General features: G+C 40.5%; 1 protein-coding gene across 4 annotated transcripts in view; it reads left to right on the top strand.

The window, feature by feature from the left end:
- The window catches only part of qki2 (QKI, KH domain containing, RNA binding 2), a 67496-nt gene extending 59458 nt beyond the window's left edge, over positions 1-8038 (top strand). Inside the window, exons 7-8 of one of the 4 annotated variants that reach the window (XR_010328227.1) lie at positions 267-1443; positions 5077-8038. Coding sequence is in view for 3 of the 4 variants with exons in the window: in XM_064321046.1 (XP_064177116.1) it covers positions 1366-1443; positions 5077-5093 (95 nt within the window). In the remaining variant the exon portion in view is untranslated. Of the gene's footprint in view, positions 1-266; positions 4048-5076 lie in introns of those variants that run through there. The other 3 variants (XM_064321047.1, XM_064321046.1, XM_064321048.1) reach the window with 3 other exon arrangements.
- Positions 8039-16187: the final 8149 nt, after the last annotated feature.

The following is a 16187-nucleotide window of genomic DNA, read 5'->3' as shown; positions in this document are numbered from 1 at the left end:
GCCCAGTTTAAAGGAGACAGAGACAGGAGAGAGAGAGCAGAAAGGGGGGGGAGAGAGAGAGATAAAAGCCGCGTAGCCCGGAGTTAGCGCTCCCCGTGGGAGGGCGTTCTCTCAGGACGGCTTTTCTGGAGCGGGATGGGGCGATGCGGAGGGGTCAACCTGGGGTCACGGGGGCGGAGTCTGCGCAAGGAGAAGTTGTGTGTGTTTTTACCGCGCGGAACGGACGCCCCGGAGTCTAACTGGCCTTCCCTTCCTTTACCCTTCAGGTATGGCTTTCCCCACCAAAGGCTAAACGCGCTCAAGACCGGCATCCCACCTGCGCGCTAATCTATGTGCTAACCCCTGTTTTGTTTCACAGAGTTGCAGTGTGTCTGTGTGTGTGTGTGTGTGTGTGTGTGTATTCAGCTCACGCAGTCAGACAGACGGTTTTTTGCTACTGATGTCCACCCTGGAAGTGTATCCCAGAGATATTGTTAGGTGTTTGTATGTGTGTGTGGGTGTGTGTTTGTTTGCATGTGGGCAAGTGAGTGCACTGTACACAGATTTTTGTATCTTGTGTGTATGTGATTGTGTGTTAAAATATGAAATCCAAAAGTTTTCTTATATAATAAGGAAGTAATCAGTAATGAGTACTATTGTAGATTATTACATGTATTCTATATGATGTGTAGCGTTTGTAAAATTGTTCTACAATGCATGCATGAAATCGTATTACATTTTAAAGTGATTAAAATTGATATTCAGTATTTGTTACTATAGAGTATATAGTTCTTCGTATATTGAAGATATGTGTCATTCATTTTGGATTTCATATTTTACCGTATATTTACATGTTCAATGCCTTCTCGATCTGATGTAAAACAAAAAATACTGTCTTCATTTACTAATCACTTAATTTATTGCAGTTAAAGTTTTAAGTTTTAAACTTTGAGCTTGGTCCGAGTCTGATCAGTATTATATATCCATATTTGAAGGTTTGTCTGGGGGAAACCATTTGAACCAGCGGGGGGGGGGGGGGGAGAAGGTTAAACCATTCCTGAGTGTGCTTTGATTACGTGATTAGTAAAGCCTGCATGCTGCCAGCAAACCCGTTCAGGGGAGTCACGCGGACCCCGTCTGGGTTTACTGACAGTTCAGTGGCAGCGGACTGCCGCGGTGTTAAAAACTCTGTACATACTCTCTTTAAAAATGCATTGTGCCTTATTTTGAAGTTTTTTTTTTGTAATTTAAATGATGTGTAGATGCCTTAAGTCGTTTTTTTTTTTGTATTGTCATTACGAAAAAAAAGGAAACTACTGTCTTTCTTACACTGCCTGTATACGGGATAAGTCTTCTAACTGTGCTCTGGTGTCGTTGCAATTCAAGCAGGTGCGGTGGCAGCTAAGGTTCGGAGGCACGACATGCGCGTGCATCCTTACCAAAGGATAATGACCGCCGACAGAGGTTAGTTTAGACCCCCAGCATCCCATACTGCCGCTCACTGCACTCGCCACCGCTCGGGAGGCGTCTGCTCGCCGCAAGGCCCCGCCTTGTGAGCACGCTCAGACCCTGTGCATGACACACAGTCGCTCGGGGAAGGTGTGATTCCTTGTTTTTTTTTTGTTTTTTTTGGGAGATGGGGACCATGTCGACTTGCGAGATAGGATCTTTGCTACTGTGACACAGGCCCAAAATTTGGTTCAGCCCATTCTCACAGTTGGGGGGGGCGGGGGGGGTGGGATGGACCGCAGTTGGGGAAATTGATTGATCTGTCAAATCACAATCAACTTGTGAGGGCACAAACATTTATGTGTAGGCACATGGGTGAATCAAATGGGTTGTACTCCTGGGCTATATTACTTCTTTATGGATCCGGCTGGGCACCCTCTTTCGGGACAGGTACAAAAGTCCCAAAACCTTTTCCTCTATTCTCACCCATGCGAGTATCCTTGGTCCACTTTTGAGACTCCAGCTTTCAAGTCATTTGTGAAAACTGATACGCATATATGGCACACTCCCTGTGTTCCGCAGGGACCAATAGTTCTGGAGAGAAGGCACGCAGACAAGGCAGTAACACATTTTTCTGTTGAAAAACGATAAGCCACCAAGGAGCAACTCCTCACTTAATGCGTTGAGCAGAGATCCGTGAAACACGTTCAGAGACCTGTCCACATACGCGGTCCACAAAAACACCGACACTGTTACAGTGGACAGAAAGCATGCGATTGGTTTTGCTGTAGTTAAGCATAGAGTTCATCTGCCAGTTTTGAGTGCATCTGCCAGTTTTGCCCAAAGGCCCCTTGTGCCCACGTGCTCAAAGTATTCTAATTATCATGTCATTTTCTCCGGCAGCCATTTTAACTGCCGGAACACTTCCCATGCTCTGTACCTTCTAAACTGAGAATTTCAGAAAACATGTTTTGTTTGCCTGTTTGTTGTTTTTTGAGGTAAAACTGGGAATGACCACCTACTGATAATTTTTCATAGGACAGACATATTAGCTGTAGAGCTGCCAAGAACTAAGGAATAACAAGACCCCCCCCCCCCCCCAAAGCGCACAGAACACTCACACACACACGCAGAAACACATGCAGTCTGCCCCGTGAGCCATCAGCTTATTCAAAGTCCTGATTTATTTTCAGGAAAATGCCTTGTTTTTTTATTTGTCATTTAGTACATTTGCTTTACTCCAGGGTGTTGGTTTGACAGCTTTGGACCTCTGCTTTGTTGGCTTGTGTATTTTGGTATTTTGTGAGCCGGCAACAACAGATGTTACACTGGTCGAAAGAGGTGCAGAAGTATTTGTATTCGAACATAATCACATTTCACATTGAGTCACCGTGCTTCCAGTTTACCTAATACAGCACAGTAGTAAGGAGCATTTATAATATCTCATTTCCAATTGAACTGGGCTGAAGGGAAATTCAACATTAGTATTTAGCACCAGAATTAAGGCCTGTCACACAGGTATACACGGTGAGAACAATACACTCTTTGCAAAGTGCTAAGATTTAACCTTGAGTTAACCTCGAAAACATTTCATGCTTTATTTTGTGCTTCCAATTTTTTTGCAGGCGAATTTGCACACATTACTGCAATGTCTGCTCATAAAAAGTAAATGAACACAGGCATACATACACACACACACAAAAACACACACATGCACACACACGCAAAAACAATTATACATACATACTGTACACACACACACACATACACACACACACACATACATACACACAAACATACTCAAAACACCACTAGCATCAAACGGGTGTCTCTCGTTGTCTGGGCTGAAGGACATGCATCTACATTCTTTACAGTTCAAAGAACAGTTGTATTACCAAATGTTTTTTTTTCTTTTATTTATTTTTTGTTAAGTGGAGATTATTTTCCATCAATGTAATCTTCCTCTAACCACACTCAGTAAAAAGAAAGTGGATATAGGTGGATATTTGGGGCGTTTCTATGACCTGACACCATTTGTGCCTATGAAGAAATAGTATCTATATGAAGGAGGACAAAGCTGTCTGTATGTCTGTATGCTATAGCATACAGGGCTGCACAAACTGGCATAAGCATCACTCATTTCTGTAATTTGTCTAAATATGAGAGGGACACATTTTTTTCTGTTCTATTCTGAGTTCATCCATGTCAGTGGATCAGAAAGCAGTATATTTTGTAGCTGCTATAACTTGAAAACTGACTTTTACAATAGTAATTTTAACAATTTAAAGAAAGTAGAGCATCACTGCATGGAGTTGCACTGATTTGGGGAAATAAAGGTAATCTCTTCTGCCTTATACTGCCAATTATGTGCGAGAAAATGTACAAACCTCATGAATTTTATATACTTACATATGCACACAATAAAGCTGCACAGAGGAGTCTCTAAACTGACCACTGTGAAGTGGGCGGAACCAATTTGATGCGCTGTGTTGATGAGCAAAGATCAGCGTGATTTAAGATATTCCACACGAGAACTTTTCATTTTAAGTATACCTTCCTTTGTGGTATTGTTGTGTTTGCTCTTGATTTTTGCAGAAGAACATAGTTTTTACTAGTGGATTCTTTAAAAAAAAATATATAAAATATGTGTGTACATTAAAAAATTATAAAGCAGAAATGTAAATGAAATGTCAAATGTCTTTGCAAAGAAATAGATGGTATCCCTGGGTTCTTTGTAGGAAAGAACAAAAATATTACAGTACCATATAGAACATTTCTATATTTTTTGATATACTTTATAGGGATTTATACAGTATAAGACCTTTCAGTGTTTATATGAAAGTGAATTTTGTATTGTCCATGTCCTGTGAATTGTCTGTTCTTTTCAACGTGGAATTTTTTTTTTGCTGAAGTAGTTTAGCATTTTTATAGCTTCACATTGATTCCAGAATTGCTAAATATAATGATTATTGTTTCTTTGTATTATGAGGCCAATATTTTCATGTTGATGTAAAGTAGAACACAAAATACCTGAAAAGCAATAAAGTTTTATTGAGTTTAAAAAAACAACAAACCCTTGTTCGGCCCATAAATTACCCATACGGTTCTGAGTTGTCATCTTAAATTTCTAATTTCCTTTTAAGTCCATATCTCTTAACATCTCATCAGTGTATGCGTTCATCACTATTAGAGGCTTTTAATGCTTGCATTTGAAAAGAGCTCTAATGCTTAATAGCAGTCAGGGAATGGTAACGATGCTGACTGATTTCTGTCAAAACTCTCTTTAAATTATTGCTTTTTAATTGGTCTCCATATTTCCAGATGTTCTCCATTGACTGCTACTAACCATTAAATCATTCTAGAAATTTCATTTTATTTTCTGCTTTTTTAACATCTTACTGGTGGGGATGGGTCTGTTTGTGAAATCATGAAGCCCTCATGATGTTATTGTGTAGGTCATGGGGAATAGTCTGCCAGTATTCTTAGTGGTTTAGCTGATTAGTTTTTTTTGTCATGATGTCATTTAGCCGTCACTAGCTGAAACTAATCTCCTCTCTATCTTTTTTCTTTTGTTTCTCTATCTTCCCCCTTTTTCTCTTTTATTTTCATTTATTTTATTTTTTGTCTGTCTCTTTTCTAACCACCCAGCCGCCACAGGCAACTAACCTTTGACCTTCTGACCTCTGAACTCCTGCACCCAATGATGACCTGACCAATGCCTGCCTGCTGACCAGCTCTCTGGCAAACGTCTACGCTTGCCTGTCTCGCGGTCGCGGCGAGCACGGGCCCAGCTTTTCACCTAACAAAGCGACACGACGATGACTCGACAGCACCGCCATCCCCTCCCCTTCCCCCTCCCCCTCCCTGCAGCCATCTCCGGTCAGGTGACCGTGGCTCTGATTCTGCACTGAATAGTTATACAGCAATAATAAGGTCCAACGCCCCTTTCCCACACACACACACACACACACACGCACACACACACACACATGCATACACATAGGTGAACACAGCCCCCACTCAAACCTGAATGTACTGTTGCAGTAATGAGCAAGTGTCATGTGTGAGTCTTTTGGTCATTTAAGGCCATTTGCCAAATTGATTCCCAGCTTGTGAAATATTTTGAGTGTGTGGAAGTCTGGCAAGCAGGCTAATTGGGAGGCCGACACAAGAGGCGGGGTTCAGGCAGGGCTGAAGGACTGTGGGTTAATGTGCGTGGGTGGGACTAAAGGTGAGTGGGGGTGGGGTTAAAGAGGGTTGGGGTGGGGCTACGTGGGGACAGAAGGACCCTGTACACTGAGTGACAGCAAAGGTGCATGCGTCAGTCGTCCCATTACTTAGCAACATTTCTTTTTAGGAACACTGCCTTGCATCATCAAGGACATTAAAAACGAAGCCATGCTTTCCTCTCTGCTTTATGTGTATCAAAATTGTAGATAAATATTGAGACACGTGGAAAAATGAAACTCAGAAAAACTAATAAGTTGACAATTTTTATGATTCAAGGGTGCTGCCAAACAGGAAGATATATATTCTCAAATGTCATTGTAAGCCTTTTATATTTACAATTATTGTAAACAAAGAACAAACCCTTTAGTTTAAATACAAACTGGTTCTTTTTATGGGACTGAAGAGGTATTGACGACCAAAATGGCCTTTTTTTTTTTTTTTTGTTAAACATTTACAGTGTTTGGAAAGAAATTGAAGTGCCTTTCTTTACTCACGGTCATTGAGTCTGTGCGTGCCATCGGCCAGCTGTCTGACTGCACGTGACAGTTAATGCATTCTACACCATCGCCTTACACACGAAACAGTGAATGAGTGAAAAAAAAAAAAATATATATATATAAATCTCTCAAAGCCTAAGACATGCAAATATGACTCTGGCTGCTTACACTAAAGACTGAGGAAAAAAATGAAGCCAAGAGCAAAAGTTGCCTTTTTGTGTTTTGGTTTTTTGTTTTTTGTTTTTTTGCCAACCTTTGTGTAATCATACGGAGAATCACGGAGCAGTATGATTACACCATTGCATCTAAACTCTATGGGACTCTTTGAATTACTGAAGCTCCACTGAACTGGAAGAGGGACTGGGAGTGGCGCAAGCTCACTCACCTCTGTGTCAGGGAAGAGGCACTTTGCTTGCAACTGTGGATTTAATTAATCTGTCTCGGTGTACCTGCGCTGTTAGTGAGGCAGATTAGCATTCCACTTGCAGCTACACACCGGAAAACAGGTACGCTCGAATATCAGAGCATCGTAACATTGGGGCTTATGGGAGGTGAAGTCCAGAGCTTGTAGTCTGCGTGGTCAATTATAACCCTTTGTTTTGGACTTCATCTCCCACTAGCTCCACGGCGTTATCTTTTTTGTCTTCCCGACAATTGGATACAGAGCAGTCCTGAACCTGTGACAGTTCTCTAATAAAAAAAAAATAGATTTTTTTTCTGGTTTTTGCATTTGTGTGTGTGTGTGTGTTACAAACTTTTGGTATTTTAGGATATTTAGAGATCTAGTTGTTTTGCATAGATATGTTATGTCCCCCACTGAGGACCGCCCCTTGCCTGTGTGGAGGAGGCTTTGGGGTGTTTTGCCAGCAGATGCAGGTGGCTTTTGGGCCACATATTATACTCTAGGTGGGTTCCTGTGAGTTCTCTGAACAGCCATCTCATGGGGAGCCGTGCCCCCAAAACCATATGAAACGTATGTCAAAATGCAAGCTGTTAGGGGTGTATTTTGAATGATTATTTGGTACATATTTTGAAAAGAAAAAAAAAAAAAAAAAAACTTTTTGTTACAAAATATGCCAATTATACACTGTTGTTTCATGCTCATTTCTACATGATGCCATACTACATACATATAGTACAGTATTGAAACAAAAGTGCATACAGTAAAAAAAAAAAATACTTTTGCATTATTTTTTAAGGGGAGAAATTGTGGCGCTTTACAGTAGTTTTCTCAGTTCTTGTACCCATATTTTATTACTATGCAACCGATTGGCCTGTAATGCTTAGATTCCTTGCCATAAACGTGTCTTCCTGTTTTATATCTTCGCAGTTCCAATGATGCAGTGTCATATTAGATGTTTTGGAAGGTTTTTTGTGACAGTATAGATGTGTGCCATCTCAGTTCTTTTGGGGAAGACCCTGGAATAGTATAGGCTGGGGGAAATGTTATTCGCAAAGACCGCATATTATTTTAAAGTTTAAGATATTTGTTAATGTGTGAGACTATCATGTCCAATGAGCTTGTTGGCATCTTTAAAATCTCACTACTCATTGGGTCCTCAGTATTATTTTAGAGATCTGTTTGTTATGGCAGTATAATGTTCTTTGTTTTTGTTTGTGTTTCAAGGTGTTTTTTTTTTTATTTCTCTTTTTTTGCAGTCTGTGTGCGTATGTGTGCGCGCGTGTGTGTGTGTGTGGGTAAATTCTGTTCTTACATGGTAGTCTGTCCCTATGTTATAACTGCTCAAGCTTTGTATTAACAATATCAATTATCCAGATAATTGCCTACAGGATTACATGGATGTATTCACAGCTGTTGTTACAAGTTTATAATGTATTTTTCTATCTAATTTTGTATGTATGTAATAAATAACATTAATGAACATTTTTCCAGATTTGAACAAATTAGAATAACAAACAAAAATTATTGCTCAAGTGCAAATGTAAATTCACGTGCAAATGTGGAGGTTTATTCTGTAAGAGGTGATTGGCTTTACTTTGCAGTACTTTGCTCTCAAGACCTGTGCCTGAATTGAACCTTGTTATAATTAATGATTTAATGCAGGGGTTTTCAACCTGTGTTTTCAATCTGTGCAGGGGTTTTCAGCCTGTGTTTTTAATCTGTGTAGGGGTTTTGGGCCTGTGTTTGAAAACCCCTGAAAACACTTCATTGAAAATATCTGGCTTGGGCAACAAGTTGTCATTTAGCTCATGGTAGTCCAGTATGTAAGCACTGCACAGTGGAACTGTTGCATCGGTGCATTGAGAACATGAAGGGCCTGGACACTGGTTGAAAATCCCTTATTTACGGACTGACTTTGTTCAGGAGCACCTACAGTGGTTCTCTGAAAAAGAAAATCCAGAGAAAGTGTTTGGTTTGGCATTAATCCATTGAATACTTTAAAACTCTTCTAAAGTCACTCTGCTTGTAATGGGTATTTGGTTTGTCTAGCTGAATACCGAGATTCATCTTCAAACACTTTACCATCTTTTTTACAGGCCATACAATTTAATAATAACCAATAATTAGATACATATTTTAAAGTTATTTCTAGTTTTTCATAGAACGATCTGAGGTGCCTCGACTGTGGTGAACTTTTTAATTCTTTTTTTTTTTAGTTTAGTTTATACTGTTTGTCGCTTGCATTTTGAGGCCTTTTTATTGTAAAGTGTTATTAACCTTTAGTATTATTTTAATAAATGTTACATTGCAATTGTACTAACAATGGACATGATCTTGTTTCTTTAACCCCTCATTGTTTCTAGTGTCTGCTTTGGTTGTTTAAAAAAGCAAAAATTGTGAAAGGCTTTAACTTTTTAGAATGCTGAGGAAAAACATAACACTCTGTATGTACTGAAGAGCAATAGCAAAATATTAAAAGGGTAGTAAAACAAAATGAATTGAACTAACTTTTGTGCTTCATCTATAGCTTTTTAATGTGTCTTCAAGCTAAATTCACGCTTACTAATAGTATAACACATCCTTCAATGAAAGGAGGAAATCTTTAATGAATTCATTGGGAAGTGATTGTCCCAATACCACAAAATATTACATCTTTTGGGAACTAGTGATCAAGGTATGAAATTGTTTTGAGTTTTACCGATTTTTCCCCCACCTGCGGTTCTGTTCAGTTGCTGTAGCATCTTACGTTAATTCAGGAGAACGCATGTTATTGTAAGCATCCTTTTGAACTCATAAAACTTTCCATCTTGTCCTCCTTTTTAGAATGCAGTGGGCCAGAACTAAGGCACCTGGTTCAGGCCTAACATCGCAAGTGCCTGGTTATCCAGAGGGGGCGCTACTGAACTAAGAGGTGGAGGGCAACCCCCTTCCCTCCCTGTGAAATGCTGTGGCCAGTATTGTACTGTTTAAGATGGTTCAGATACTGCTGGATCATTAAGGAAGCTTCAACTCCAGTATGTATGAGGGGAGGGAAACAATTAGACCAAGGGAGGGAGCATGAGCAGAGATTTTTCACTTCCTACAAAAGATATTTTGATGTAAATATTATCATAACTGGGTTATATTTATTTGAAATACTTTAACAAGTAAAATATGGTCACACGTGAAGCAAACCGTAAAGTTGTGGTTCTCACACCTGGTTTCTGGAGTCACGGGTGTCTGGTGGTTTCATTTCATTTCTAATCAGCGTTTAATTGAACAATTAAAGCAGTTTATTACAGAAGTACTTTACTCTGGACTAAAGTCTAAAACAATAACCATCATACCTTACAGTCTTCCAGGACTAGGGTTAAGGAATGCTGCTTTGACCGCTGTAAAGTCAGTGACACCAAGACAGCTAGCAAATGAAGGCCTGACAACCACAGACACTGTACAGCCAAGCGCTGTGCGGTCAGATGTCTTTCTGAACGGGAGTCACACCCGCTCCCTCTCTGGATGCTGTGTTTCATTGTTCTTTGTATACTCCCTCATATATGTATTTTTTTCCCCATCTGTTCAGAGGGCAGGAGACTCTGGAGAGCTGGGCAGGAGGAGATGGCCATAAATATTCACATTTCTCCTCAGGAGAATCTCTGTTTTGTACTGAACAGATGTGGGAAGGAATGGGGAAGGTTCTGAGCCGCAGTAGTTTTTTTTTTTTCTTTCTTTCTATTTCAGTCTGGTGTTCTGGACCTGCCCCGTTCCTTCCCACAATGATGTGTGATGCGTTAAGTGCTTCGGATCGTTAGGGTACAGGAATGTAAATGTGTCGCCGTCACTGATGCCGCAAGGAAGAACTGTGTGGGAGATAACTTTTAGCCACCTGGTTTCTGCACATTTGAAACCTTTATCTCCTCACCTGCAGAATTTGATACTTAATTCCTACGTCCGCAATATAGGTTTAGAAGCGGAAAAACCTTATTTTTCTTATCAGCTGGCACTTTCCATCTTTGCCTTTTTGGGTTGTTTTTGTTTTATATTTAATTTTTTTAAACAGAAAATGTTCTTGACAGAAACCTCACTGAATTAAGAGGATGCAGATCAAACCAAGGGTATCAGTGCAATACGTCAAATTGTTTGTCTCTTTCATTAGGGGCTGAGAGTGGCAGGATGTGGTGATGAAGTGTCTGTACTGTGCTTAAGCTTTCAAACCATAAAAATAATGAACTGAAGAAGTCACTTGGTAGAAGGCAGTTCCTGCCAAAATACACCATTTTTCACCTTTTTAAAAGAAGCCATTTATAGTAGTTTGAACAGCAAAAAAGCAGTTATTTTTATGATATGAAAGAAAGAAACAAATGAAAATATTATACTGGATTTTTAAAATATTTATTTTTATACACAAGACAGCTTCCAAATTCCACTCTGCAATTCCAGCCTTATCCTCCCTCCCCTGCACTGGAATTCAGGGGAAAAACTGATTTTTCCAACACAGCTCTGTCTCAGAGATTTTTGGAAAGTTTGACCCAAAAGAAAAAAAAATGTTTTAAATCACTTTAAATGGTATTAACATTCTCACACATGCTCTTCTTCAGATCTTTCTTCTTCCTCTCTTTCTTATTTCTATCTACAAGCACAGAAAGGATTGCATTCACGATAGCAGGAGCAGGAGTTTCATAGTTGCCCCTGCTGCATGGATTAGGCAAATCACAGGCCCCAACTCGGTAGCTTTCTGGGGGAAAAATCGAATCTTGCGTTGCCGTGGTAACCATGTAGCATTTGCGCTGTTTGAAAGCGGGGCCTCTAGGAGTAATGACGAAGATGCCGTTAACCAAAAGTACGCTTTCAAATTGAAGATTAAAATGGTGCAGCCTTGAGTCTTACTGAGGGGAAATGGAAAAATGGAAAATGAAATCTGCAGGGCTGCAGGAGACAGAGACCGACAGCGAGCGTATTTCAATCACTCTCACACTGCGGATTGTTCTGGAAAATGCTTTCGTCCTGCCCTCCAGAATCCCTTACTGCAAGCCACTTCAACTGTTATAATCAAACGCCGTTCCCCACTGCTCGGAGCAGAGTAGGCCTTCTGTCTCATATTCTGTTAAATACAAATTCATATTCAGATTCTGAATAATTTATGATTTGTGTTTGTTTTGTATTGCAAAGGCATACATGTAATGCAGAAATACATTTAATAATGTCCCCCTTAATAGACAGTAAAAAAAAAAAAAAACTCAAGCCAGACAGTATCACATTTCAATGGATGGGATTCATCAAGTATGAGTCAAGATTTATTTCCCCTTGCTATAGTGAGTAGCTGTGCAGCGGATTCCTCAGCTGGCCTGGATCATACCCAGGAAACAACACTTGATTATCATTTTTAAAAATATGACACAAAAAGATGTCTTCTGCAGCTATGCGTGAAGTTGCTTTAAATGTTCAATAAATGTATCAATAAATGTTAAAATCACTAGAATAATTTGTAATCGCAAACTGGGTCACAAAACAGGGTGATGAAAAGGCTAACTGAGACTTGAAACTTGGTAAAACTTGGTTGGAAATGGCATTGGCTCACTCTTTGTCAGTAAAACCTAGTCAAGTGAAGTTTAAGTATAGCACAGACTGAGGAGCAGGCTGCGGTATGTCTCTCTCTCCTGCAGCACCATTACAAATTCAGCACAGAACAAGATAAGGACCAAATATAACTTAAACCTGCTGGAGCTATGATGCCTTTACAAGTCAACCAGCGCCCGCCGCCAGCGGCGTCCGTCTTGTGAGGCGTCGTCCGTCTCGATGTCAGCGCTGAAGGACTCAGGGTCCTGCTTGGGGACATCCTTGGAGCTCAAGTGTGGGCAGCCGCTCGGTCTGTTTCCTTCCCGTTCTCTGCGGAGGTGTTACAGACGCAGAGCAATATGTGGTGCTGTCTTCTATCCGATGTTCACAGTATCACGTGAACATAAGCCGCCTCAAAGCATAACATTTACTAATGACTGCTTTGCAAATTAGGTATACTGATGTTGAAGCTCCGCTAGAAAAAGGGTGAACACCTGTAAACACCATTAGAGCAGAATCAAATATTTGCATTTTAAATTGTAATTCCTATAAAAATTACATAAAAAAATAATAATAACTCACACTAGCTTGTTTATCATGCAGATTCTGCCTGAACACTATCTAACCTGATAATGTATAGTCATAATGTTTAAGTAGGGATTCCATTATAACCAATGCCATGAAAGTGAAATCTGGTCGACCATTTTAGTGAGGGAGGGAGTATGAGTCCAGCAGTACTTCCAAGCTCAATTCCAAGGTCGCCGTTAGGAGCAAAAAGATGTTATAAAGTTGGCCTGGCAAATATTTTTTATTAACTATACTACTTCTATTTTTATTACTAAAACATACGAACACACACAGACATACGCACACATGTGCGCGCATGTACATACACACACACACACACACACATGCGCATAGATGTATTTTAACAACTGTATCCTCCATTTATTGTAGTCATTTTTTAGGTTGCAATCAATAAAATATGGATTGTAATTTCATTGTCTCATATTACCATCAGCAACATTGACAAATAAAATAGACAAGTTATTGTTGTTGCAGATCATTTGGTTTAATTATCATTTTAGATATGGTCACCAAAAAAATTGCTCATCAAGTGGTATTTTCCTCAATTTTAATAGATGACATAAATGTTGGTGAGCAGAATAAAAATATGGATGAAAACAGCTTTCTGTGATTGATAGACTTTTAACCTTTAACCCTCCTTTACACATCTAAACCTTCTATTAACCTTCAATTTTCTGCTCTTTAACCCTGGAGCCTTCCCCTTTTAAACTTTTCACCTCTGCCCCCTTATGTTTAACCAGGCCTGACACCCCCCCCCCTGTATTGTCCTTTACGTATTAAAGGGTTGGCATGGCCTTTATTTCCATAACAGGGCTCATCGAATGTGGCCAATGCATTTTAAGCCATTAGATCAATGCTTCCCTCCCGACCTCTTTTCTATCAGAACAAAACCACACTGTGTCCACCCTCTCTCTTTCTCCGTCCTCCCTCTGTACTTCCTGCTTTTTCTCTGGGGCTGCGAGATGGTTGGGCTCCAGCTCTGGCTGCACCAGGCTCCGCCCGTGTGCCTGTGGGCGGAGGAACGCGGCGAAGCGGCAGCCGGTGGACGCTGGCTGGAGCCAAGATCATTACTTTAAAATTCCAACGGCAACAGCGTAGGCCGAGCAGCCAGGAGGAGTGAGCAGATTCCACTGAGATCAGCAGCTCCACCTCTCTCTGTCACTCAAACGCGCACACCCACACACATGCGCATACACACACACACACACACACACACACACTCGCACGCGCACACCCACACACACATTCGCACACACTCGCGCAGGCACACCAACACACACAGACACACGCACACTCTCACGCGCACACACACGCACGTACACACGCACGTACACACGCACACACATACACACACGTACGCACACCCACACACACGCATATACACACGCACACACACACACATACACACACACACATACACACACTCACATGTGCACACCCACACACATGCGCATACACACGCAAACACACACACACTCGCACACACACACCCACACACACACTCACGCACATTCACACGCGCACACACACGCACACACACATGCATACACCGACACACAATGACTGGCCTTCGCCACACTGTCCATCAGTAAATGCATGCAATCAGTACGATGTCTCTATGGGTTCAGAACAGAACTTGACACCTGTCTAAATCCTTGGTGGAGAGAGGCTTCTAAGAATGGAGTCTCTGTGGCTAAAACGAGTTCTTTCCTGTTCTCACCATGTACGGGAGTCAGCGCTGAGCTCTGAAGGCAAAGGATAATAATTTGGACACTTAACAGCAGGTTTGCTTTCACCAAAATAAACAGGGCTCAGACTTGACAAAGCTAAGAGGAGCTCTGGCGTTGGCGTTTTCCTTGTCTGTGAGTGCCACCAGTATTTTCCATAATGTAATTCACCCTCTTGTGGGAGGGCCATGATGTGAGTAATTGAAATCTTACCTCATTTCACACCGTTTATCGAATCATTTCTCATTTGGATACATAATGAAAACATACAGTACACCTTCTGACTGTCTGACGGGCATGTCATATCATGCACATACTGTACTGTACTAGACAAGTCAAAAGGGCGTGTGAAGTTAAGCTGAAGCAAAAACATTTTTCCCAGACTGTGTCTATTTATTGCCCGAAAGATAAGGGAAAAGATATAATCTGTTCTACTATCACCAGCAGATAACTGTTCAATGACACATTTCTCCATAGATACAATCCAATCTACACTCAACATCTAATTGTACACTCAGTAGCTAAATCATAGAATTGTAGATGTTTGCCCTTGAAAATGTAAATTTTGCACCTAAGCAATTATTACAGTGTTGTGTCACTTGGGTGTGCATGAACATGTCGGAGAATAGCATAAATGTTTGAAATCCAAAGCCAAAGCCGCACACATGGGAACACATGGTCAGTAGGTTATTTTCAAGACAGGAGCAACAGATTTCAGATAGATGAATACATCATCAGGCTTTAGATTAAGGACAGACAATACAACTATCCACAAAGAGCATCCAGCTTCTTTGATTTCTTATTTCCTTTATTCCAAATAATGATTCAAACAAGATTAAATATAATTATTCACATACGGTACATAGTTCATATAGTTCACAGGCGTATTTCTATCCTCATCAAGCTGTGTGAAGTAATAACTAACACTTGTATTTAATTGTAAGTCAACGTCAAGACAAATAAAACTAAATCCAAACCAGTCTCAACACTTGTGTCATGTGCCAGTCTCGGACCTGGACAAAATATACATTTGAAATCTTTCACACAGGGTCGGAGGAAGACCTTTTACAGTCGGCTTTGACTGCACTCTAAAAGGCGCCCAGTCGACCGACAGGGGCCGCTAGATAGTGAACGCAGAACCCTATTCGACTAAACCTGAGCCCATTTCCTGGGTGATGTACTAGCCAGTTGCGCATAGCCCCATGGAGGTACCGAACACAGTTGGCAATGGTGCGGGCCGGATTCATCCTGACGCCATGAGGTTTATCCAAATAAGCACATTTTTAACCAATATTCACAAAAAAAACTGTTCTTTGATTCTATGTGTGCAGTGAGTAATGCATTTATTTTTAATGGCATACAAAGAGCCAAAGTTATATGCTTTAGAAAAAAAAAAAAACAAGAAGATTGTCTTAACAGTAACATGTGGAACATGTGTGTTGAGCGATGACACAAAATACATAATGTGAATTCATCAAATGGGTTTCTGTAATACAATGAATCAAATCTATTGCCATAAGAATCTGATGGGAAGGTTTAAAACCATAATACCTATTCCAGTCATGCTTGATTTAAATCCTTCCCATCTATGCAGCTTGGCTAATCATGGAGGTTAGTTGAGTAATATTTCAAGCTGATACCTGGAAATGGTTGTTTACAACTGCCTGTTATTGCACAAACATTCACGACATTTTATTAATGCTAGAACATCTTGACAGCCAATCAGAGGGAGAATCATAAGGTTTCTCTTGAGTACTAATCACATTACTGGCAACCACACTT

This window comes from Anguilla rostrata, chromosome 2 (assembly GCF_018555375.3).
Source record: "Anguilla rostrata isolate EN2019 chromosome 2, ASM1855537v3, whole genome shotgun sequence".
Classification (NCBI taxonomy): Eukaryota; Metazoa; Chordata; class Actinopteri; order Anguilliformes; family Anguillidae; genus Anguilla; species Anguilla rostrata.
Note: the sequence above shows the minus strand (reverse complement) of the source record. Positions and strands in the feature narration are given on the sequence as shown.